Source organism: Cuculus canorus, chromosome 2 (assembly GCF_017976375.1).
Source record: "Cuculus canorus isolate bCucCan1 chromosome 2, bCucCan1.pri, whole genome shotgun sequence".
NCBI lineage: Eukaryota > Metazoa > Chordata > Aves > Cuculiformes > Cuculidae > Cuculus > Cuculus canorus.
In genome coordinates this window covers 114669242-114693258 of record NC_071402.1, presented here as the reverse complement: position 1 = coordinate 114693258, position 24017 = coordinate 114669242, and the positions used below count along the sequence as shown (strand labels likewise).

The following is a 24017-nucleotide window of genomic DNA, read 5'->3' as shown; positions in this document are numbered from 1 at the left end:
TCTACAAGTTCAATAAGAATAATAGTCCAAATAGTTCAGCTTGGCAGGATGAAAAATCTTGTACTTTTGGACCACAATAGTCTTTAGAAAGGATTCTGTCTTGTTCATCAACATCACATTTCAGAGCAGCCAACAGGCAAAACCAACAGGAAGAGTCAGAGGAAAGCAGAAGATGCTGAAAGCTGGGTTAACTTTGACAGGCTTACTGTTTCTCAAAAGCTGCTAAGAAAGGAGCCTGGCGTTCCCATTTGCTTGGCTGTTCCTCCAGCTCTCAATGTGGGTGGTAGCATGCTGGGCATTCTGCTCCTGTCTCAGCTCACCACTCAGTCTCCTTCATACCATGACAGCACTGGGTGACACAAGAAGGAGACCAGACAGGACTCATGCACACATCCACTAAGTACACTGGCAAGGAGGGAACTGTTTAACTCACTGAAATCAGCCTGCCTAAATCACGTTGCTGGCATGGACTATACCTATGGAGATGCCCAAGTAGGTTTTCACCTTTATCTACCCCTGCTTAAACCATGTGTGATCACCACATTTCACTGTCTGGAATGACCTGCAGTAATTTTTTAGGTTCATCTTTGATGTGCTGTTAAAAATAGATGTCTGTTTTCAAAGACTGTATGTATGTAACTTCACTGATTTTAGTGGGAGTGCATCAAGCACGTATATTGGATTCTTCACACTAAATATCTACAAGAGATACTGTTGACCATGGGAGATTTAAATGTGGCAAAGCCAGCATCAACGCTCAACCGATGTGGATCGGCAGCAGACACGGTAAGTACTGCAGCCAGGCACTAGATCGAGGCAAAGGGGCAGTTGGCAGAGTAGGCAAAGCCTAGGAACCCTAGAGGGAGTGAGGGATGGGTGCCTCCTGACTGTCTGAAGCAGCAGTTCCTAGGTGGCAGCTGACACAGGGGGGTGGTCCCAGCAGCAAACACAGGAGATTTAAATGGCCCCCAGGGAGCACCAGCAACCGGAGCGTCGTGAACAGGAGCAGGCAAACAGGCGTGTGGCGTGTCAGAAAATTGTGGCACAACAGTTTGCGTGGTGCAGCAGTTTGCATGGCAGTTTGCACAGGCAGAGTAAGCAGGTAGGGTGCAGGAGCTTGGCCAAAAGGAACAGAGAACCATGGTGGCCACTCAGCAGATAATTAAGGCTGCTCCAAGTTCCATACCAGCCATGATTGATGCAGCCTCGCAGACAGAGCCCCGGTGGGTGAACGCTGCCACCCAGATTGCAGTCTGCAGGGTGTTTCCCCCTCCTGCTTCAGTATCAGACACCAGGGGGGAATTCACCTGTGAGAGTTGTGCTCAGATGGAGGAACTCCTTTGACTCATGACAGAGCTCAGGGAAGAGGTGAGCAGGCTGAGGACTACCAGAGAGTGGGAGAGGGATATCGACCACTGGAATAACACCCTATGCTCCCTGTCTCAGACCCAACAGGTGGGCTGTATGACAGACTACTCCCCATCCTCTCTCTATTCAGCCAAGGAGAGAAATTGAGGAGATGGAGGGCAGCGGCAGCAGATTCCTGCCCAATGCAGCAGGTGTGTCTCTGTGCCAGCCTCAGCCTCCCAGGTTCCCTTGCACGATAGATATGAAGCTCTGGAAGTGGAACCAAACCTCAACAAGGATGGTGGGTTCCACAGCCTAGAAATGTTCCCTACATTAAGACGCAACAAATCTTCCATTAAAATGGCCTCTGATAAGAAGAGGTGAGTCATTGTCATAGGGGACTCCCTTCTAACAGGAACAGAAGGATCAATCTGCAGATCAGACCCGTTACTTCTGCTGCCTTACTGGGGCCTCGGTTAGAGATGTAGTGAGAAAACTACCAACCCTGGTCAGGCCTACGGATTATTATCCATTGCTGATCTTCCAATTAGGTAGTAACGAAATCACAACAAAAACATTGAGAGTCATTAAAAGGGATTTTAGGGCCCGGGGAAGTACGGTGAAGGGTTTGGGGACACAAGTTGTTTTCTCCCCTGCCATTTCTACCGCTGGCAATGACGAGGAAAAGGTTAGGAAGTGCTGGGAAATAAATAACTGGCTCTGAAACTGGTGTGAGGAACAAAATTTTGGGTTCTTTGATCACGGGTTGACGGGCAAATCACCAGGTTTGCTTTTGAAGGATGGGATACACCTGTCCCCTAGGGGCAAAAGGATACTCACCAAGAAGACAGCAGGACTCATTAACAGAGCTTTAAACAAGATGTGAAGGGGGAGCGGGACATAACCAGGCTTGACTGAAAAAGGCCTGGGAATGGCACTCCAGTTTCTGAGGGATGGTGTGCTGGGCAAGGACCCTTGGTCTGCCACCTCACAGGGAGTGAGGAATAGCACTTCAAATGGCACCACAGAAGGGTTAGATAATTCAGTGAGTAGTTGCTTAGGAATTAAGACTGTTCTCCTTAGAAGCGTAGCAGGATCAACAGCCCAACTAAAGTGCATCTACACCAATGCACGCAGCATGGGCAATAAACAGGAGGAGCTAAAGTTATTGTAAGGCAGGAGGACTATGATACAACTGCTCTCACAGAAACGTGGTGGGATGACTCGCATAACTGGAATGCTGCTATGGAAGGCTACAGCCTCAGGATAGGCAAGGAAGGAGAGGCAGTGGGGTAGCCCTCTGTGTTAGAGAGAGTTTCAACAGCCTCGAACTGATTGTCAGCGATGACAGGGTTGAATGTCTATGGGTGAAAATCAGAGGTTCACGTAATAAGGCAGATATGGTGGGAGTCTGCTATAGACCACCCAGCCAGGATGAGGAGGATGACAAGTTACTCTATAAGCAACTGGGAGAAGTCTCAGGATCGCTAGCCCTTGTCCTTGTGGGAGAATTCAACTTACCAGATGTCTGGTGGAAGTATAACATAGCAGAGAGGAAATAGTCTAGGTTGTTTCTGGAGTGCGTCGAAGACAACTTCCTCACACAACTGGTGAGCAAGCCAACTAGAGAAGGTGTCCCGCTGGACCTGCTGTTTGTTAACAGAGAAAGACTTGTGGGAGATGTGACAGTTGGAGGATCTTTGGATCACGAGATGATGGAATTCTCAGTTCTAGGAGAAGCAAGGCAGGGGGTCAGTTGAACGGCCACCTTGGACTTCTGGAGGGCAGACTTTGGTCTGTTCAGAAGGCCGCTCGATCAAGTTCCACGGGAGACAGTCCTGAAGGGCAAAGAAGCTCACAAGGGCTGGATGCTCTTTAAGTAGGAATTCCTGGCAGCACAAGAGGAAGCTGTCCCCATGTGCCAGAAAATGAGACGTCGGGAAAGAAAAACAGCCTGCCTGAGTAAAGAGTTCTGGAAGGAAATCAGGAAAAAGCGAAACATATACAAACTCTGGAAGAAGGGGCAGGCAATTCAGACTACAAAGATGAAGTGAGATCTTGTAGAGAAAAAATCAGAAGGGCAAAAGACCATTAAGATCTTAGATTGGCCCATTCTGTGAAAGATAATAAATATCCTTCTACAAATATATCAATAACAAAAGAAGGACCAAGGACCAATGTTCTTGCATGACAGATAATTAATTACACTTTAAGTTTATGACATATACTACAGCAGTTTGGTGAATAAGGCTTTACACCAATACAAACAATCTACACAGTTTTGTTTCTGTTTGCATATTTGCAACTAGTCAGTAAGTCTTCTCACTCCCCTCACAAGATAAATGCTCTCATATTAAATTACTTTACCTTTCATGCATATAGTTGACTCCAAGTAACAACTGCACAAACCAGTCTATTATTTGTCTTTGAGTGAATGTCTTCCCAGATTCTTTGTACTTCTGGATTTTAAAGTCTAGATCTCCACCCTGAAAAAAGATCACAACATATTTGTACACATAAAGTAAGTTTTTTAGATGTCTTCTCCTTTATCAAAGTACAGGACTTCACTTTCTAAGACTTTCAGGTTCCCCACCATGTAGTCTGTACAATTAATGCTTGCACATGAATTGTGTATTCTTCCAGCACACAGAGAAACTGAGGATCAAAATGAGATCACACGGTCTGGCTGCATGGGGAAAGTAGGGCAGTTTTCTCTTACTGTTGCACGATATCATCAACGTTTTCAACTGTTCTCACTTCATGCCATCCAACTTCAGACATGTGCGGCTGAGCTGGTCACCTCAACCTCCCCTTTTATATTTAACACAAAGAAACAGGCATCTGTATAGTGCAATTATCTCTCCCATCTAGCTGTCTACCTTAGGAAGAAATGGATCATGTTGTAGAAATGCTCTTTCTATGCAAAAGTTTATAATGAGGGCCTACATTGACTGCCTAGTAAGTAGACACCTGAGTAACAGTAAATTAATCTGCCCCGATTGCTCCAAGTAAGTTGACAAATTTGGGAAAAGCACTTCCACTTAGACCAAACATTGCACAGTCAAGAGACACTCTTATTTATTATGCTGAAATAACCATATCAGCATCAAAGAAACCATGCTGCTCTCTTAAGAATTAAAATATCATCTTTCATCTTTTTTAATTATGACACTTTGTCCCTCTTCTAAATTCACTTTTGCCAGAAAAAAAGCAGAATTAAAGCTTCAAGAATCTGTAGCATGTGTTATCGTAAATACTTCATTAAAACTATAACTGATCTTGAAGTAACACCAGAAATGGAGCAATATGACACACAGTAGGCAGTGGAAATAAACCAGAAAATATACAGAAAAAGACTAGTTGAAAACTGTAGGTCAGACATTTGGAAAAATCAGTTGAATGACAGCATGATGAAAGAGGTTTTTGAGGAGGTTCATACGAAAACTGTTCATTTTGCAAAGAAGTAGACAGACGGTTGTCAGCTGGTTGTTTATCCAGTTTATAAAATAAATGGATTTTGTTTACGAGAATACACATTAGTGGCAAGCACTGTGTTGAGGTAACTAATCCCCAAACAAAGGGACTGTGGGTCTCATTGTACTGTCGTGACTAAGTATCTAACATTAGGACAGCTTATTCTCCATAAATCATTACTTTTACATTATACCTCCTGCATAAAATCAGAAGTTTTATGTGCCATGTACAAGAAAACAGTTCAACACTTCCAGCTGTACCTATACCTACAATTTTTCATCATCATCCCTTCCCTTCTCCACACTGTTGACACTCAACATTTCATGATCTCTTCAGCTTTTCTTATTTTTCTGTTCCCAACACCACAGTGCTTCATATTGCTGCTACAAAATAAGCAGGTTCTGTCCTTGAAGATCCATACATGTCTGTCCTGTACTTTAACATGAATTTACAGTAACTTCTGTGGTCCTTGAGGTTCCAAGTTACAACATTCAGGAGCGAGTGTGTTAAAAAAAAATAAAATATGTGTTGTCATATATGAAAACGGCGCTCCCTGGCAATGTCCTGCATTTTTTTAAATGAAATGTCAAAATCTTCTCATTCCTTACGAAAGGGAATATGGCTTCAGCTCTCCATCTGCCTCTCTGCTGCAGCCCAGAGAGAGGCTCTTCTGGGAACTTGGAGCTCTCAGCAGCTGCTTCCCCTTTGCAACTCCAAATGTTCAGCAGCTTCCCCTGGTTGCTTGCAGCAGAGCAAAGGAAGCAAAGAGTAAAAAAATGTTGCTGGGCATGGCAACCAGATGGGCTGTGCCTGAGCCTACTCACACCCCTTGAAAATAATGACTCGCCTATTCCAGAGGGCTGCCCCAGACCATCCAGAGCCAAGAGCCCAAGATCCAGGGGCTGTTCAAGCTTGTGTCAGCTGGCTACTGGCCACAAGGGACTATGTAATATCCAGGTGAGGACAAATGAAGTGCAGCAGGCTCCAACCGCTGTTTCTCCCTGTCCCGGTGTGTCATCTAACACAATCACACATTGCCATGAAAAACACAAAGAAAAGAAGTGTAGGGCCTACAGAGTTAGGCTGGTGGGTATTCCCTTAGGTTGGGGGACATTTCCTTCAAAAGGCCTAAGGAGAACAAAAGCACTTGAGTAAAGCACTATGTCTGCCCTCAACTATGGATTTTTGCCTTCAAGAAAAGAAGACTGGTCTCAATGTCCTATAATTACTTTAACCTTGATTTTGTGTCTAAAAAAAAGGAAAACAAAATGCATCATAAAAGATTTGCTGAAATACTGGTGCCATGAAATTCTTTTGAAAAAGTTTGTTAACCCAGTTTTGCTTTTGGAAGGCAAGCATAATGATGTTCATAGGGAATTTAATGAATTAAGTACATAGGGATATTCCAAGCAGCATTTTCTATTTAAATGTGAAGAATATCAAATACACCATAACTTCTTTAAAAAAGCTTAGCATCTAGAGCTGACAATATGACTAGACACCGATTGCTTTGGTTATCCCTTTTGCTTGGATTTCCTTAGCATACGTACACTCACATTACAGCTGAGACCACAGTGAAGAGACAGAAATAATTATTTTAGGGAAAGTACAACTAGTTCTGTTTTATGATGTATTAAAATGATGCAACTTTTAAAGTAACTAGTTTGCTAAAGCTGCCTTTTGTTGAAGTTTTGTTTATGTTATGAAATGAAATCCGAGATTCACGAAGGAATTTTGGTTTGAAATCTGACTTATCTGACAACGTTTATATAGCTTCTAAGATTTTTGATTTGGGAAAACTGCAAGAGCAGCTCCACTAGAAGATCAAAACAGAATACATATGCTTATTTTCTGTGGATTCAGTTATAATAAAAAAACATTGAACTGAGCAATGGAGATCAATGTTCTCTTTTGCTCACGGGACAGGTATAGCACGGGGCAGCTGCACTGGAGGCTCACTCTATGCTACTCATGGAAGAATGAACTGCAGCTAATGAATAAGTCACAGTAGTTTGAAGAAAACAAAAAAGGCTTATAGGGCAGTCCTGTTTCCATGCCAACTTAATGTTTATTCTTTATTTTGAGTCTGCCCAAGAGTACCAATTACTGCCAACCTAGTAATTATTCTATGCGTGAGAAACTGAATGTACTAGACTTCCAAACTAGGATCACGTAGCAATACATTTTTCTTGCTCCAAATCTACGCGTGATTTAAACAGGTACCTTTTGGATATAATAAAAAGATCCAAATCCCATCAAGTACAAAGACAGGTTATAGATAAGTAAACATGAAAGTATACCTTCTGGAAATACTCCCACTAAAATTTACAGCTCTATGCAAACCCTTGCTTTATACTTTCCTTGTCTGAATGTTCAATTAAATACATCATAATTGCTTAAATGCAATACTGCACAGTTTCACCCTTTTCAGCAAGGGGCAGAAGCACATCCTACTGGATCCACTATCACTCTGGCCTCACCTAGCAGACTCAAAACAGAAAAGATTCAGTTGTACAGCCAACGAGTCCATTTCCTCCTCCTTCATTTGCCTTGCTCTAATATAGTCTTGTGTTTGAGTACATGGCTCCTGGATCCTAGGGGAAATCCACACCAAAACATTTTCATGCAGGGTAGTTTACATAGCCTGAATAAAAAAAATTCCAAGCGGTGCTGTAGCATCTCATGATTACTATGGTGATTGCCATCATGCTGTTTTATTTACCTATAACTTTATTCCAGATGAAAATTAAAAAATAAAAAACAGGAAAAAAGGAAAAAAAGGAAAAAAGCAGTGGACCAAAGCCACTAGTTCAATTTTACAACACTGCTGATAGATGCTCCTTTATTCCCTAAAGGTTTAACTGACCAGGTGCTGAGCCACTTTCTGCCACTGGTAGAGAGAAAAATGCATCTTAGTGCAAGGGAATATCTAGGCAGTTAGAATAATCCTTCAGTTCTGAGCTCTGTATTTCCACAGAGAGTTGGCAATAGCAAATTTCCATCAAGTCCCAGCTGTCAGACATTCACGGAATGACGCAAAGAGCTTCTGCATGGGTGTTAAAATAATACGTGAACAAGTATTCAGATTGCATAGAGAACTGAACACTTCAGATTTAATTTTAAAAAATCCTAGCAACAAATAGGCATTTAACTGTCATCAAAGAAAGCTTCTAACAATGCAATGACTGGCAGGAAGAGTACTTCTTTAATTATTCACATTGAAGACGAAGGCTTGAAGAAATGTGTTTAGTTAATACAAGTCTGATTGGTGGACAGGAAACCCAGTAGTCCAAGGTCATTAGCTTCTAAAGTATTTCATATATCTAGCACAGCACAACCGAAAAGCCTGCTTCACATTTTCATAAAAAGAACACTGTATGTATAACATTATATTTTTTAAAACAGTACATCTATATTTAATATAAAGTAGGCACTTTTTCTATGTAAACTCCTAAAAAACTGTCTTAAATTCTTATTTTAAAGGCTTAAGACAGATTTAATCAACATTTTTTTAAAGCAAATGCTGGTAGAAGAACAGGTAGCTATACTGTACTATATCCTGCTCTAACATTTTTTGTCTTCTCTAAACTCTGGTCTTTGACTCATACTATTCTCCATTTCCTAAGTGCAATTCTGCTATCAAATTCATTACCTATATGATCAAGCTTGAACTTCTTTTCATCACCTTTAAATCACAAGTGACTTTTCCTTTCTTCATTCACATGAGGATGTCATACCATGCCCCTGTACTCCCACTTTCATCCTTCCTTACCTATCAGTAACACACGTATAGTAAAACCTTTCGAGCTCACTCACAGATCTGGTAATGTGTGTCTTAAGTCTTTCTTGTAATACTGACTACAGTGAATAAAATGAACTTGTGTTTAAAATTTCCTCTTCTCTGGTTTGTTTGTCTATGAGCTGAGTCTCATATGAGCAGGTAACATTAGAAAGATGTCTAACAAGCAGCAGGTGATACCACAACTAAGACTAAAATCTAAATAAAACTGTTAAAGAAAACTGGCCTAGGTTTATTTTAAGACCCTATTTTAACGCACGCATTCTGTAAAATTTCTTCAAAGTAATCTACAAGTCTTACCTCACAGTATTCAGTGATAATGCAGAAACTATCTCGCTCCACAAAGCTTGCATAAAATTTGACAATGGCTGGATGGTCTAATTTGGAGAGTAGTTGTGCTTCCAGATTTGCTTCAACTGTTTCATTAGGTTTCAAGTCTCCAACAGAGATTTCTTTCAGAACCTTTCTAGAGGAAAACAAGAAATCCTTATAGTAATAAAAATAGAAAAATAGAAAATCACTTACTGCTCAAAAACCCATCATGATTTCTTTAAAAGCAAAACAATATTAACCAAATATTTGGCAACATGAAATTATGAGGCAAATATGGGTAAACAAAGAGAATGCATTAAAATGCAAATACATATGCTTGTCACCATAGCAATTAAGCAACATTTTAAAAATATTATTTTCAAGTATTTTTCCCCACTAACTCCCAACTGCACTGTTTTCTTCATGACATGTTTTCAGTGTTATGGATTAGTGCATAACAAACACAAATAAAAAATCAAATCTAAGTGATTTCAAACCCACTCAGAGCATATGCTCAAGATTCATACATGAAATAAGGAGTGGCTAGAAACTCTTCCTGCTGCTTCTGCCAAAATCTCTCCATGAATGCATGAGAAAAATCACAGAGAAGATAGTTTTCTGTGACTATTCTTCTGACGATAAAATCAGGATGCCTATTTTTTTTTCTAAAGATCAGGCTGCCCTTCACCTGAACACCTAAGTGAAAAGCGCAAATCTGGATTTGTGGCTGAAACCTGTTTCTACTGTTTCAAATAACTATAAATTATGATTAATATTTGTTTTGGGAGGCCCTAAACCCCCTAAAGCTGAAAAAATTGAAGTGATTTTTCATATTCTTCAACATGTAAATACACCATAGGTGAAACTGTTATTGAGACTCAGGTCTATATGGTCCCTTGAGCTGGGCAGTTTTTTGTCAACTTGTCCTGGAACAAAAAACCTTAGTGTAGGGCACTACAAAGAAAAGTATTTTGCTGGGATCTTGCTCATGAAATGTTTAAAAAAGGCATACATCACACAAAACCATGCCACTGCCATCTACTTCATCAGCTGCTGAAGAATGGATCATTGGTTTACGGCTGAAGGAGTGCTTTGAGAGAATACAATGGTATTTCACTGAAACAAAGTGAGGAATTTCCAATAACTTTTAAACACATGAAAGGTAAGTTCCACACTGAAGGGATGTCTTCACGCTACTTTTAGTAATTTCCCAATCAATCCTGCATGGCTGTAAAGTCACAGTAGTTAAACATGACAGTGATAAAACCATAGTAATGCACTCGAGCGAAGGGGAAAAAGGCTGTACTTCTACCTAAGAAAATTTATTCCTAAGTCTCAACTTAGGTTTCTGACTAACAGTACATGAATTTTTACATAAACTTTTCTAATCCCCATCTGGCAGTGTGATGAAAAAAAAAAACCAAACATGCCATTTGATTTGTCTGCATTTCTACAGACAAGCTTCATACTACACTGAGAGGTAATACCTACTGCAATCTTCTCATCGTCAGTTGACATAAGGACATTATTCCTTCCTTCATTTAGATTGTGTCACAGAACTGACAAATAGAATGAGTCCTTCTTAAACACCACTTAATACAAGTTTCTTGTGTACCCAAGACAGCAATAAAAGCCTGATGTGTTGACATGCAGTGATAGCTTGCCATCTTAGTCACTCAGTGATCCTGATGCTGTCATCAGCTGCCAGAGAACAAGGCAGGTGTTTTTCTTATTAAAATTCATTCCCAGAAGAACAAATCTGGAAAACGTACTTCTGTAAACAAGGTATTTGTTTTATGCAATGCTAATTCACACCCAGAACTGGAAGTCATTTTCATCTAGAAAGAAAACTTTTGTGATGCAATCGAGATGATGAATATCTGCGTGACACTGATACAGGTGTTTACTGTTCCTGTATGTAGATAAGGTCTGCTTTTACTGAGTTCAAGATGATAACCAGACTTTATATTTTGTGCAGAGCTTATGATATCTACTTCAGTAAATACGCTAAAAAATTAAAGATAAGAATTTTTCAAACTCTATATTGATTAAGTATTGACAAAGAAGTTATGTCAGAGTTTCAGAAGTCTCACAGAGGAAAATGAAGACTAGTCTCTGGATCTAAAGTGGCTCTTTTCTGATAACTTTAAAAGAAAAACAATGAAGCTAAAAGTCTTCAGACTGAATTTCATCTACATAAATTAACTACACTTTTCAATACAGAAAGCTCTTAAGAGTGCTTAAATTTACTCTACCCCATTTCAGTATTTACACAAGTAACTTCTACCCTGACAGGCAGCTAAAAAGGGTACTTTCTGTGATTTACGTGATTCCTATCTTAACTCAAATTTGGCATCCCTGGCAGTGTCAAATAGGCTGACAGATCCATAAACTAATAGTCTTTCTGCCTATCAAACAAAACAAAAGGTTAGTAATCACAAGAAAATGACAAACTTTTCCTAGCTAAACTATCCTGACTGCATTTCCCTCTACCAAAAGAAACCAGCTCTACATTTTGAAGGAGACAAAGTGTTTCTGTTTATATGATCCAACCTGCATTTTAATTGGCTTATAATACAAGGTTATCACTGTGCACAGTTCAGCCATCATACTTGTGTATCACCTGCTGAAAATCTGCATACATTGGACAGTTTAGAAACATACAGCTATGTAACACAAAGTATTTTAAAGAAATCTTTCAAAGCATGTAACATGAATGTTTGTTACGGATATTGGGAATAACAGGCACTTCTGAGATTTTGTCAAGACTCCATCTGGAGTACACAGGTCCATTTCAAAGTCAAATTTTTCATAAAATCCTATATTTTCTGCCATTTAGAGTCAAGTATCAAGGATTTAAGAGGTCCAGAACTATCTGCATGAACTAAGAAATCATTAATTAGGTGGCACATACAGAAGAACAGTTAAAATCACTAAAATGTGGGTGCCTTCCAAATACAATACTTTAAACTACCCCTTTTGATATAATGCTAAAAGAGATGTATTCATTTCAATTTATTTATTATTCTAAATTCCACTTAATTTAGAATACAGATACATACATGATCATTGAATCATTTAAGTTGGAAAAGACCTTTAAGATTGAGTCCCACCACAAACCTAATACTGCCAAGTCCACTACTAAACCATGCCCCTAAAGACAAAATGTCAGTGAACTCTCAACTAGAAAAATTTGTTACAGAAACACGAGCAGTCATCTTAAACTTAAATACAGAACAAAACATTCTAACTGAGTGAAAAAAAAATATAGCCTTGCGATTTAATAGTGCAAAGACACTTCAAACTTGATCTTGAACTTACTACAACTGAAAGAGCAAACACATTTGCATCTTAAGAGTAAAAAGTGTCAGCTGTCACTATTTACATCCAGGAAGCCAGGTCTGCTACAGGTAAGAACATCCGTTCCCTCAGGATGAGAAAATAAGATGAGAGAGAAGTCTGCTCCCTGCAACACAGAAGCAGCTACCCTGCCTCTGCAGTGCCTGTGCCTCAGCAGGCTCCCACATCTTCCCTGAGGAACACCTTCTGGCTTTCATCAGCAAAACCTTCCTGGCTTGCATTGTCACGCTTTGAAATGCAGCCAGGCCAGCACACCGTGTCTGGAAGCGCAGTAATGTGGAGAAAATGGGGATAAATAGAGCAAAACTTAGACCAAGAGAAAAAAAAGCACAAAGGTAGAATCCTCCAGGAAATGGAGAGCCAGTGGGAATCCTTTTTAAGCCTTACTTATGACTGACAACATGCCACAGCAGTGTTTATCGCAGTCTATTTGCACTGATCCAAAATTAAATGTTTTACAACCCATCTGGCATTTGTTTACATTGATGACATACTTTATTATTATATAATTTGGTTTACTGGATCAGATGCAATTCTTAAAAGAAGACAACCTTTCTCAAAACACCCTCCGTTTGTTGAGCAAACTGCAATATGAATATTGAAACTGCAATATGCAATATTGACCAGGTACATTTGCTTGCTGACAGTGAAGTATAAGAAATACAACCATTTTAATGCCAACAATAAATAGGTCTAATAAAATAGCACAGAGAAGGTGTGTCCTAGCAATGTATGAGCAAAATTTGAAGTTTTCAGTTAAACAGAAACTTCATTTTACACAGTTTTTCAGTTAATTGCAGCCTGAGATTAGCAAGACCTGCCGGCAGATAATCAGTGTGCAAAGCTGGAACTTATCATTCCAAATCATTTATATTTCTGAGCCATCAATGTGAAGAGTAGTGGCATAATCCATAATCCACAACTGTGTATTGTATTTCTATGCACTCTAATCTTTGCAGGACTTCCTCTTCACCCTGGTAACCCCTCAGTACAAGGACCAGCTGCAATTCTGTAAGAATTTATCACCTCGCACTGGCTATATAACTGAATCTGAAATTGGCCATAAACAATAAAATTAAGGATGTTTATTAGGCATTATTAAAATAATGCCTTAAATTTTAGTTATCAAATAGCAAACATGGTACCAAAATTAAGATGTGACAACCCTCACACACAAGTCCTGCTTGCACAGCAGCTTCCACCGTATTAAAACTGTTTGGGAAATTCAGTAACAACACCATCTGCATACAAACAAGATGAAGTCACCCATCATTATTGCTTCTCACAGTCAGTAGCTTTCGAGAATATCACACAGCTTAAGAGATTTGCATGTTACAGCTGACAATGTAGATCTGAAACGATAATTTTACATTTCTGTTGATAATTTCCTCAATGAAAATATTGTATTGCATTATTGGAATCTATTTTTTGATACATAGTCCTGACTATCCCCAACTTAAACTGTCCTTTCTGTACAGCTCAAATCTGGATATTGCAAGATCCCTTTGATTTGACATTCCACTGTGCATGAGATACTCCTCACACACAGTTACTTGCCTGCTGTCAGGAATCATAGAATAGTTTGAATTGGAGGACATTAAAGATCATCCAGTTCCAAGCCCCCTGCCATGGGCAGGGAAACCTCCCAATAGATCAGGCTGTCCAAGGCCCCATCCAACCTGGCCTTGAACACCTCCAGGAATGGGGCATCCACAACTTCCCTGGGCAATCTGTGCCAGTGTCTCACCGCCCTCGTCGTGAAGAAATTCTTCCTAACGTCTAGTCTAAATCTTCCCCCTTCCAATTTAAAGCCGTTCCCCCTCGAACTATCACTACATGCCCCAGTAAGCAGTCTCTTCCCAGCTTTCCTGTAGCCCCTTGAGGTACTAAGATATAAGATCGCTATAAGATCTCCTCAAAGCCTTCTCTTCTCCAGGCTGAACAACCCCAACTCTCTCAGCCTGTCCTCAAAGCAGAGGTGCTCCAGCCCTCTGATCATCTTCATGGCACTCCTCTGGACCTGTTCCAGTATTTCCATATCTTTCTCATGTTGAGGGATTCCAGAGTTCTAGTTTCCTCACATTTCCTTTCAGATCTCTCCCATCTGCACTTTTGCACACTCAGTTTTTATTTGCAATTAAGATACCTCACTGATTTTTTTTTATGGCAACCTATTGTCCAGAACCTATTTCCCTGACTTAAGTTGGCCTTCCAGTTCCGTTGTGATTTTCACCTTATTCTTACCTATCATACATACAGCTATCAGGTTACTAACAATCTTGGGAGTTCTCCTCCTGGTGTCAGTGACTGGCTTTCCTGTGCTTTAACACCTTACTATCAAAACTCAAATAATACTCTTTGCATTTTAGCCATTGTATTTGGAGCAGCAGTATCCGCATGCTCAGCTAATTCAAGACATTCATCTATCCGCTAGAGAAAGGAGGAGCTGGCGAGAACATGAAATGCAAAAAGTCAGCATGCACAAATAAGTCCTACCTAGAATGACTACGTGGTTTTAGTTAAGGAAAGAAACACAGTAAATTAAGAGCACTTGATTTCAGTGAGAAAACCAAGGCGATTACCACACTTCCAATGAAAAGCAAACAATGAGTGATTGTTCGCTATTCCTACTTACTCGTTAGCTAAAATATTTCAAGTCTAAGTATTACTACACAACTTCTTGAACACTGGGCTCCTTTTACCATTCCTATAGCCATTATTGATTTATTACTCAATCCATAAACCTAAATATTCCTGCACAACTACTTAAATTAAATACTGGGCTACTTTTGTCATCCCCCTGGATACTACTGATTTATTAGTAAAGCCGTAACAGTTGCCAATGATTGGGTTTTTACTGTCCTCCAAAACAGCCTATTCATGCTGTTCACAAACACTCAGAAATAGCGAGAACTAATGCCCAAGTCAGCCACTAAGAATTCAATTGCTATATGAACAATGTAATATCCACAGATGGATTAAATATATATTCATTTTCTGAATAAGCACTTTAAAGAATTTAACAATTTATTTAAGCTTAAATACCTTTGAATGGCAATGAGATTTCATAAATCTACAAGTGAAATGGATGATTCACTTTTCATTTCCATCAGCAAGGGACAATTATAGCATCTACAAACATTTTTCAAGATGCTTAATTTTCAAATGCTCTAACATATGCACTAACACTGAACATTTCAGCTCATGATATAAACAGTTTATGGCTATTTGAAAATCAACAGTTCGTAATTAGTATCCCAAAGAAATTAGAATATATTTTGTGGGATAAGATTATGAAAGACAATACTGTTAAAATAAATTAGTTTCAAGGAATACCGCTTATATTGTTTTCTTCTGCACTGAGCAAAATCTCACCTATACAAAGGGGCGCACTTCGAATTATTTTTGGTCAACCATATGTGCCAATGCTGGAAAAGAATCATTAATTATAAAGCAAAGCAGAGTACTTGTGTTGTCCTTCACAGAACTGAACAAGCCATATTACGGCACAGAAGTATCCACTAACATTATTTAGATATACAAATGTATTTATTTTTAGTAACTCTTTGGGATGTTTTGAGTTACAAAATAAAAGTGGATATGGATTAGTAAAGGAGGAATTTTTCCTCTAAAACCACGTTTCTGAAACAGATTTTTTTTTCCTTGACAGATACAAAAAAATAAGATGTAATTACATTTATAGTCATTAGTTTCACCTCTAAATCAAATATTAATAGATTCTGACTGAAGAAATTTCTACCTACTCAGGAAAATTATTAAAAATTACTGTGCAGTACAGACTAAATACCTGTGAACTTACTTCTTTTTTTAGCAATACTTTATCACTACATGTTACATTATCACCACCTACTGTTCATTTACCCTCTCTCGTACAGCGCAGTCTTGATGAAGAACATAATTAAATGTCATGCTGCCATTAACTTAAACACAATCTGAGAGAGAAATGTGACAAGGACTAAATAATTTGTTTTTTCTTTGTATCTTTGAAGACTTAATTCCATCATACATCTAAACCAAGCATTTCTCCATTGTGATTTCATTACACGTACTCAATGCATTTCACTAATAACTGCTCTCTGCTAATTAATGTTCCACTAAAACTTGGGTGCAGCATTTTGTTTTCGAGCATTATAATATGATTAAACATCTCGTCATTGCCATGCTGCATTACTTCAACATGCAGCCCTGGGCTACAGCGTCTGTCAAATGGAATTTTCCTTGTACAGCACTTAGTTTACATTTTGAAGTTAATTGCAGTTAAAAAATTTGGAGAAAGACCCTCATATCACCTGATTTATATGAATCAGTTTACAGAAAACAGACAATTTTGAAGAACAGGAAGTTGCGACAGGAAACCAAGCACACTGATAATCGATATAAGAATGCACTCCGGAGAAATTCCAATAAAACATTTCCTCATGTAAAATTGAATTGGTACTTTCCTGAAAGTAAAAATATTTGTAGGCAGAGTTATGTTCCTTTCAATGTTGCAAGGATATTTGTGTCAACAGTCTTGTTTCTTCAGTGGAACTAATTCCCATAAGTAATTTATTAATTGCTGCAATTTTCATGAGAAAACTCACTCTTCCTACATGTCTCTTTCCAGCAGGCATCTCCTGCAATGTTTATTTCTGATATGCACTGAATTAGCTACAGTACAAAAAAAGGGGGGGGAAAGGGGAAGAAAGAGATAAAAGCACAGTTTATAGCTTTACAAAAGCTTACTGCTAAATAGTCTGCAAAGGGAATCAAGAAATACTGAGGAAATTAATTGCATATAACATCTACAGTTAAATAAATATCTCTTAATACTTTCTGTCCCCCCTGAGTATGATACTGCGGTCTCAGAAATCAGTGAAACACGTGAAATTAAAAAAAAATTAAGCAACTACTCAGCAACACTGAAGTTATTTTAGAACAGACAAAGGGCACACCACGTATATAAGAAAAACTGTGACCTTAGAATTACGTTTAACAAAACTTCACATGAGCACAACCGAAACAAAACCAACCCGCTGAGTGTCCAGCAAATCCAGAATTTATTCCACTCGCTGCAGCAGTTTTCTCGTTACAATGTACTGGATGCAACAAAGAGCAGAAGGCTTGTTCTGCATGGAAGGAATAATGACATCCTTGATGCAGACTTAAAACACCTTGCCAACAAGGGTAAAATGCAACAAGATACAGTAGATAGGCAGAGTCAAATATTGCAAAACCATACTGTATCTTTGAGGCAGGATGTCACAGTTCAGCCTAAAGTAATACTACTGTACCTCTCCATTTTCTTGCTAAAGCTAGCTTACAAATGCATAAAACATAAAAATCAGTTTCCGTAAAATAAACGGGACAGAAGTTATTTCAAAACATTTGCTTAATTACAAAATCATTAAAGTCTGTCTCTCCTGTGCACCTTAAAGAACCAATAACTTACCAACAATGCATGCTTTACACACAATTCTGTACTCAATGTTGAAAATAACGCTTGTAAACATTTTGCAAAACAATGTACTTAATCATCAGTATCACTCACTGGACTGCACACAAGATCACAACAGCTCCATGGGGATGATATCTGGAGTAAACTCAAACAGACCTAGGGAGAAGGCACCCCAGCCAAATGGACAAATCCCACTGAAAATGAAAAAGTAGGCTACTTAGTCAAAGAAAAGTACACTAAAAGGTAAAAAAAATGATGACTGAGCAGATGTAAAAGTTCTATTAGACATTAATGCAGAGACTTTTTAAAGGCACCTACATTACACTAGCTGGACAAAAGGTCCCAAGATGCTCTCAGTACTCACCCTTTGATTTCAAGGAACCCGCAGAATATCAGGGATTCCATTTTTTGAAATAAGGGAACTAGAAACCTTAACATTCTCTGGTTGTGCAGAGACCTACAGCATGGCTGTAGTTTTAAATTGCTAAACCCATCACCAATGTGGGCAGTGTGAAATCCCACACCCGTGCTCCAATGCCAAGCTCTCCGGCAGCCCTCACTACAGACTTATCCAGCACAGAGACCTTCCTAACTTTCACACGTTGAGCTCTAAATAAATTGTTCTAGTGTGAGGTGGCCCATTTCTTGGTTTTCCGTGTGTTGTAACCATCATTTCTGTTGTTCTACAAATTTTAGCAGAGTATCCCTCTGTGGAGACGCTGTGTCTGTCTCCATAGCTTTGTGGAAGCTGCATATAAGCACAGCTTTACTGGACAGACGAATGCAGAGCTGTAGTGGGCTCTAACAGTAGCTCCTGTCCTCTGCACCTGTCTTGTACTCGGGCACTGTCACACTCCCACCGCAAGAGAGGTCTGCAGCTACTTACCTCCATGTGCCAAAGGCTCGTGAGGAGCCCTACAGTGCCATGCTGGGCTTCAGGATAAGCTGAGCACAGCCACACAGCCTCCAGTAAGAATTGCTTTGAATGAGTTTGGGGTTAGCAAACTGGACTCTGAACCAGTATTGGTCTGCAGTGGAAACGCGCTGAAACTGCAGCCATAGCTGCAAGTGCCTACCAAAACTGAAAACCAACGTTGGCAGTTTCACTCTCTGGCAATCTCCTCTTGCAGGCATACTCTTTAGATCAAGGCACAAGAGCCACTGTTACAGAAGTTTCAGCAAGGACTTTCACACATAGTAAGGTCTTGATGCCTGTAACATTGTTCACAGAATATTAAAGTCATGCTCAACCTTCCGAGTGGAAAGCTTGTGAAGTCTAACTTCTTAAACTGCTTTAGCCAAAGCAGCAAGACCTCCCTGTCAATGTTCTTATTTTTTCTTACTTGGAGCCATGAACGACTGTACGTCTTAGTCGCAATAGCAGCTCAGCTGACACACAGTAGCCTAAACCTTACATGAAAAAGCAGAAGAACATGTGACTGAACCAAAAGACAGGAAGGTCCTATAGGAAATACACCTTTGTTCAATTTCCAAGGAGACGATGAATATCCGTTCACTAATGTAAAATGACCTGACGGATTCTAGATTTTATTTCTATCGATAGTTTTTATTATTAAATGAGAGAGGAAAAAAAAAAGAAAACAGTACGATTAGATGAACATGTGCGTAACAACTGGCAGGGAGTCATTTGTTACTGTTTTAATCAATCCCATGTCACATGGCCATTCCCTTAGAATGCCTTCAGACTGGCAAACAGGCAGCAAACACAGGAATACAGCAATCTGCTGATTGTCACTTGGATATTCGTAAGTTACAAAACTCTTCACCTTTAAATTTTATTTCATTTGTTATAAGAAGTGATAAATAATTGAAAGTCATGTGTTAAATTATTCAGTTAAGTGCACAGTTTCCAAGGAATCATAGCATGAGTCTAGATTAATGGTATAATGCAAGTCAGACACAGAAGCTGAGCCGGCATCCCACAATTACCACACACAGGAGCAGTCCAGGGAGCGTGGCACTTCTCAGCATGTGCTTTCCACCACAGGGACATATAAGTACATTGTGAATATTTATGAACTAGAAGTCCCTATTGCCTACTGTGTACTTCAGCTGCTTGTCCATGCATGGGTAGAAATTAGCGAAACTTAACCCAGACCTTCACTTGGCACAATTGATTAGGACATTCATTATCTATAAGTGATAGCATTGTCTTTCAAGACTACCGCTGGACATAAATCTGTGATACAAAAGATTTTGTCTTTAACCATAATTACCTGTTATAATTAACTGACAAACTACTCAGGGGGACTGGCCCAGAAGTGACTACAAAGGTATTATTGTTTGTTGTAATAATGCTGGTACAACCTTGCTACTTTCTTTATACAAACCAAGATATCTAATTATTTTGGGGAGGTCTAGGTCCATGATGTCCAGAAAAAAAAAGCAAACTCTTCATAAATCGAGATAGACCTTTGCAAAAATCATATGTGAGTCAAGAGTCTGGGTAAAAAAAAAAAAAAAACACCTGCAGATGTCCTGCATTTTGAAGGTGATTTGTAAATTTAAGTAAATTAAAAGCCATATTGATATTTCATTTACAAATATCTACATAAACTGTTTTCTTGACACAATACGGAAATGCTTTCCTTCTCTGTCTTTAGGGATCACATTTAGGCAATCATTGAGATGGTAGAGTTTTATAAGACAGTAATGGCTTGATAACTACTGAGCTGCTGATACTTCACCAACACAATTGGCAAAGTCACAAGTATGAGTGTGACTTGAATTTCCTATCAAATAAGATCTAATAAGCTTCAGCGCATTTACTTATTATACATTACCAAAGAACTGAAGGTAGACAGTAAATACCATTTTCAACCAAATCTGTCAGAAGATCAGCAGTTTCACAGACCTTAAGGGGATTTTATTTAACAATCTAAGCAGAAAGTGCAAGAGCCTTCCTACTTAGAAGGAAGGCCCCTGGACCTCAAAAGCTGCCAAATGGCCAGTGTATATATACTGAACATCTCACCTGTGCATGTGCTCAATGATCTCTATGGCTTGACCTGTCTCCCCTCCAACCACTGATTAGGGAATACAGAAGGAAAATACAAATACTGAAAGGATATGTGAGGCAAAGGAGAAGCTGGAGCTTCTTAGAGGAGGTAAAACAGGACATTCCAGAAAAAGGAACGTTGTCATAAAATGTGGTGAAAAAGTAAGGCTTCCTGTGGCAGGATAAGGGAACAAAGGACCCAAGCCTACAGAAGACTTCTGTTCCTTCCTGCCACACACGGAACAGCTTGTTTCCAAACTACAGAACTGATGCCCTTGATATTGGACTCTAGATGAGGCTTGAGCAACTACAGTTTAACTAAAAGTTTTGCTAATATTTAGCAAGATTAAGACATCAAGAAAACATGGCTGAAGCAGTGACCTAGGTATTTCCCACAGCCTTGCTACATGAACACAGGTGAACTGTTTAACCTCCCTGTTTATGACCCATTTGCAAACTAGATAAAAATACTTAACAGCTCTGAAAAGTGCTTTCAAGGTCCCAGAATGGCAACAGTGCTAAATGCATGCAAAGAATCATGCCTAATAGATAGCACTCCCTAGTGGTAATACATGGGTCTAGAGAAATGACTAAGTAGCACTGTTTATCCTTTGCTATTAACGTTACATTATACAAACTTCAGAAAAAAATGACACTTGGATCCAACTTCATTACCGGTGCAACCTTACGATAGAAAAAGAGGAAAATTAACGAAACCACATAACAAGTAGTTTTTACTCACATTAAAGCTAACATTTTTTCTTCTTAAAAGAACCAAACCTAGAGCCTCTAAAAGTTTGTGACATTCCGCTAATGGGCAACTAGTGATGTGCATCCCCATCTATCATGCCTAATTCTGCTCAAATCCTGGAAAAGATTAAAAACTACAGCAAATATTTGCAGGAGCATCCAATTCTTATTTGAAGTCCATTATATATTAGATAAATCAGTTTGCAATTTGAAATAAAACATTTGCCAAAGCTCATTTTAGAGACCACTAGAAAGGAAAGACAGTGTCAATATTAAGCAATTCAATCTCAGCTTCAGTGAATATACAGTACCTGGCACAGAACAACATCTGCAAATACCTAACAATGAAAATATCAAATAATGTATAAATCAAGCCATCCTGTGTAAACTGGAACCAAGAAACTTGCTTTTATATAAACATATCTCTTGTGTTTAATTGACTCTAGGGTCTAAAATGATGTCATTTCTGACCATAGTTTCTTCCAAAACTGTGGGAAATTTATGATCTCTCTCCTGTGTGGATTGTCTAGTGCATGACAAACTTCTTTCATAGTGAAGAGTCTCCCATGTTCTGGCCTTTCTCTTTATGAGGGTATCAATTTCGTTTTCTACTCTGCTGTCCATTTTCACATAAGTTGCAGCAGCTTCTGTCTTGGAGATGTTTAACTCTGTCATGCTTGGTGAGAATCATCCAAAGGGGTCAAAAGATCTTGTAGAGGATGTACAGCAGTTGGCATAACTTCCTACACAAATATGGAATACAAAGTCACCTTGTTTAACCACAAATCTAAAATTAAGAACTTGCACTTTCATTTTTAGGAAATTATTATGGAAGTCGGAAAAGTTATTCAGCACGTCTGCACAAAGCAGACTCAGAATAAGGTTAAGTGTGATCCTTAAGTCTAACACCCAGCCTGAATTAATCCCATGGTGGCACCATCTTACTCTAGAATACTAATCACTAGTTTGGTTTTCACTCTCTCCACTGTGGATAATATAGCTTGGGAAAACAAACCACAGGTAATACAAGCAGAGAAGCTACCACTCAGTAAACTTAAATGGGGGCAAAGCCTATAAAAGCATATTTAAGAATATACAGTGACTTGCAACTATTATTTTCTAAAGGAAAACAGAGTTCATCAACACAAGATGTGCTGTATGACTAGAGATTTTCCTAGCTTAGACATTCAGGTATTTAGCTACGTCTGTAACTGACAGCTGTTCTAGTTGAGATAGGGCGGAATGCAAAATCAAAATGAAAAAGGTTTTCAGACTTATCTAATAAAAAAAAGAACAGGACCGTGAACATAAAAAATTACCAGAAAATACAATTTACAAAAAATACAAATAAGGAAGTTAATGCAACAGGCGAGGAATGTGCTGTAAAAGGCAACACTGGAGGGACTTATAGTAAGGGATCTCCATACACTACTATACTTGTAGTACTTCATAACTTTATTATTTATAGAGTATGCAAATCTACAATATCACACTGAACGTCTCTGCTCCAGTATGATCTCAGGAAGTCAGTAATCCAAATCCCACCCATATACAGAACTGGAGATCAGCATGAAGCTGACATGCATTCCTATGGGAGGCAGGCATTGCTGGCTTGAGCAGTTCACTGTGGAGAGTTTTATGTGAAATAAGTCTGTTAACCTAAGGCATGCCACAAATAATGAACCCTCTCTCACTCTCAGCTGAAGCAAATCTGTGCATAACACTTTGCTCATGACAGCCAAGATCCTTGAGGGGTCAAGGCACATCCAAAACCTATTTCTAAAATTATGCAAAAGCTTTGCTAAGCATAAATGAAATTACATGATAACCATTGTTAGCCTCTGCATTCATTCATTCGGTAGCTCAGAATGAATTAATGTAACTTATTGAGCTAATGGAAAATGGAAAAAGATATCCTTGAGCAGCTTCTGTACTAATAGCCAAGATGCCAGGCTCTTGGGCAGCCTGAGTTAGCAGGATGTCCCTGTCTATGGCAGGGGGGTTGGAACAAGATGATCTTTAAGGTCCATTCCAACTCTAACTATTCCATGATTCTATGCCACTCTTCTTGGGAATTCGTATTCTTATGATTTATTCTTATGCTCTTTCACAGTGCTTTAGACTACAGCAATTTTCAGGGAAGTATCTGTGACTGAGTTCACGCTGTATATGATATTTGTCTCAGCATGTTCTAGAAACAATACTTATAGCCTTCTAATTCTGCTCAGGTAATTTGGAACCCAAATATCTCAACGCCTTTTTTTCTTTTCTGCCAAAGTGCTTTCGGAGCTGTATTACGATTATTCTTTTTAAAGAGTAAGAAACATAATAATCAATTTTTTCATTTAAAACTTCCCATTGGAAAATACAAGAGAAGCACTAACCAGTACATTTCCATCAGATATTATTTTCTGATTTGAAAGTAGTGTTGAGAACACAATACTTTTAAATAGAAGAAAGCGTCTATGCTCTATCTCATTATGTTACCTGAGTTTTCA

At 38.9% G+C, this 24017-nt stretch overlaps 1 protein-coding gene across 4 annotated transcripts in view; it reads right to left on the bottom strand.

Annotated features, from left to right (window-relative positions):
• NEK11 (NIMA related kinase 11) overlaps positions 1–24017 on the bottom strand; it is a 103723-nt gene that overhangs the window by 72197 nt on the left and 7509 nt on the right. For all 4 annotated transcript variants that reach the window (XM_054057187.1, XM_054057190.1, XM_054057189.1 and 1 more), the window contains exons 3-4: positions 8921–9086; positions 3715–3833 (exon numbers count right to left, since the gene is read on the bottom strand). In XM_054057187.1, the coding sequence (XP_053913162.1) occupies positions 3715–3833; positions 8921–9086 (285 nt within the window). The remainder of the gene's footprint in view (positions 1–3714; positions 3834–8920; positions 9087–24017) is intronic.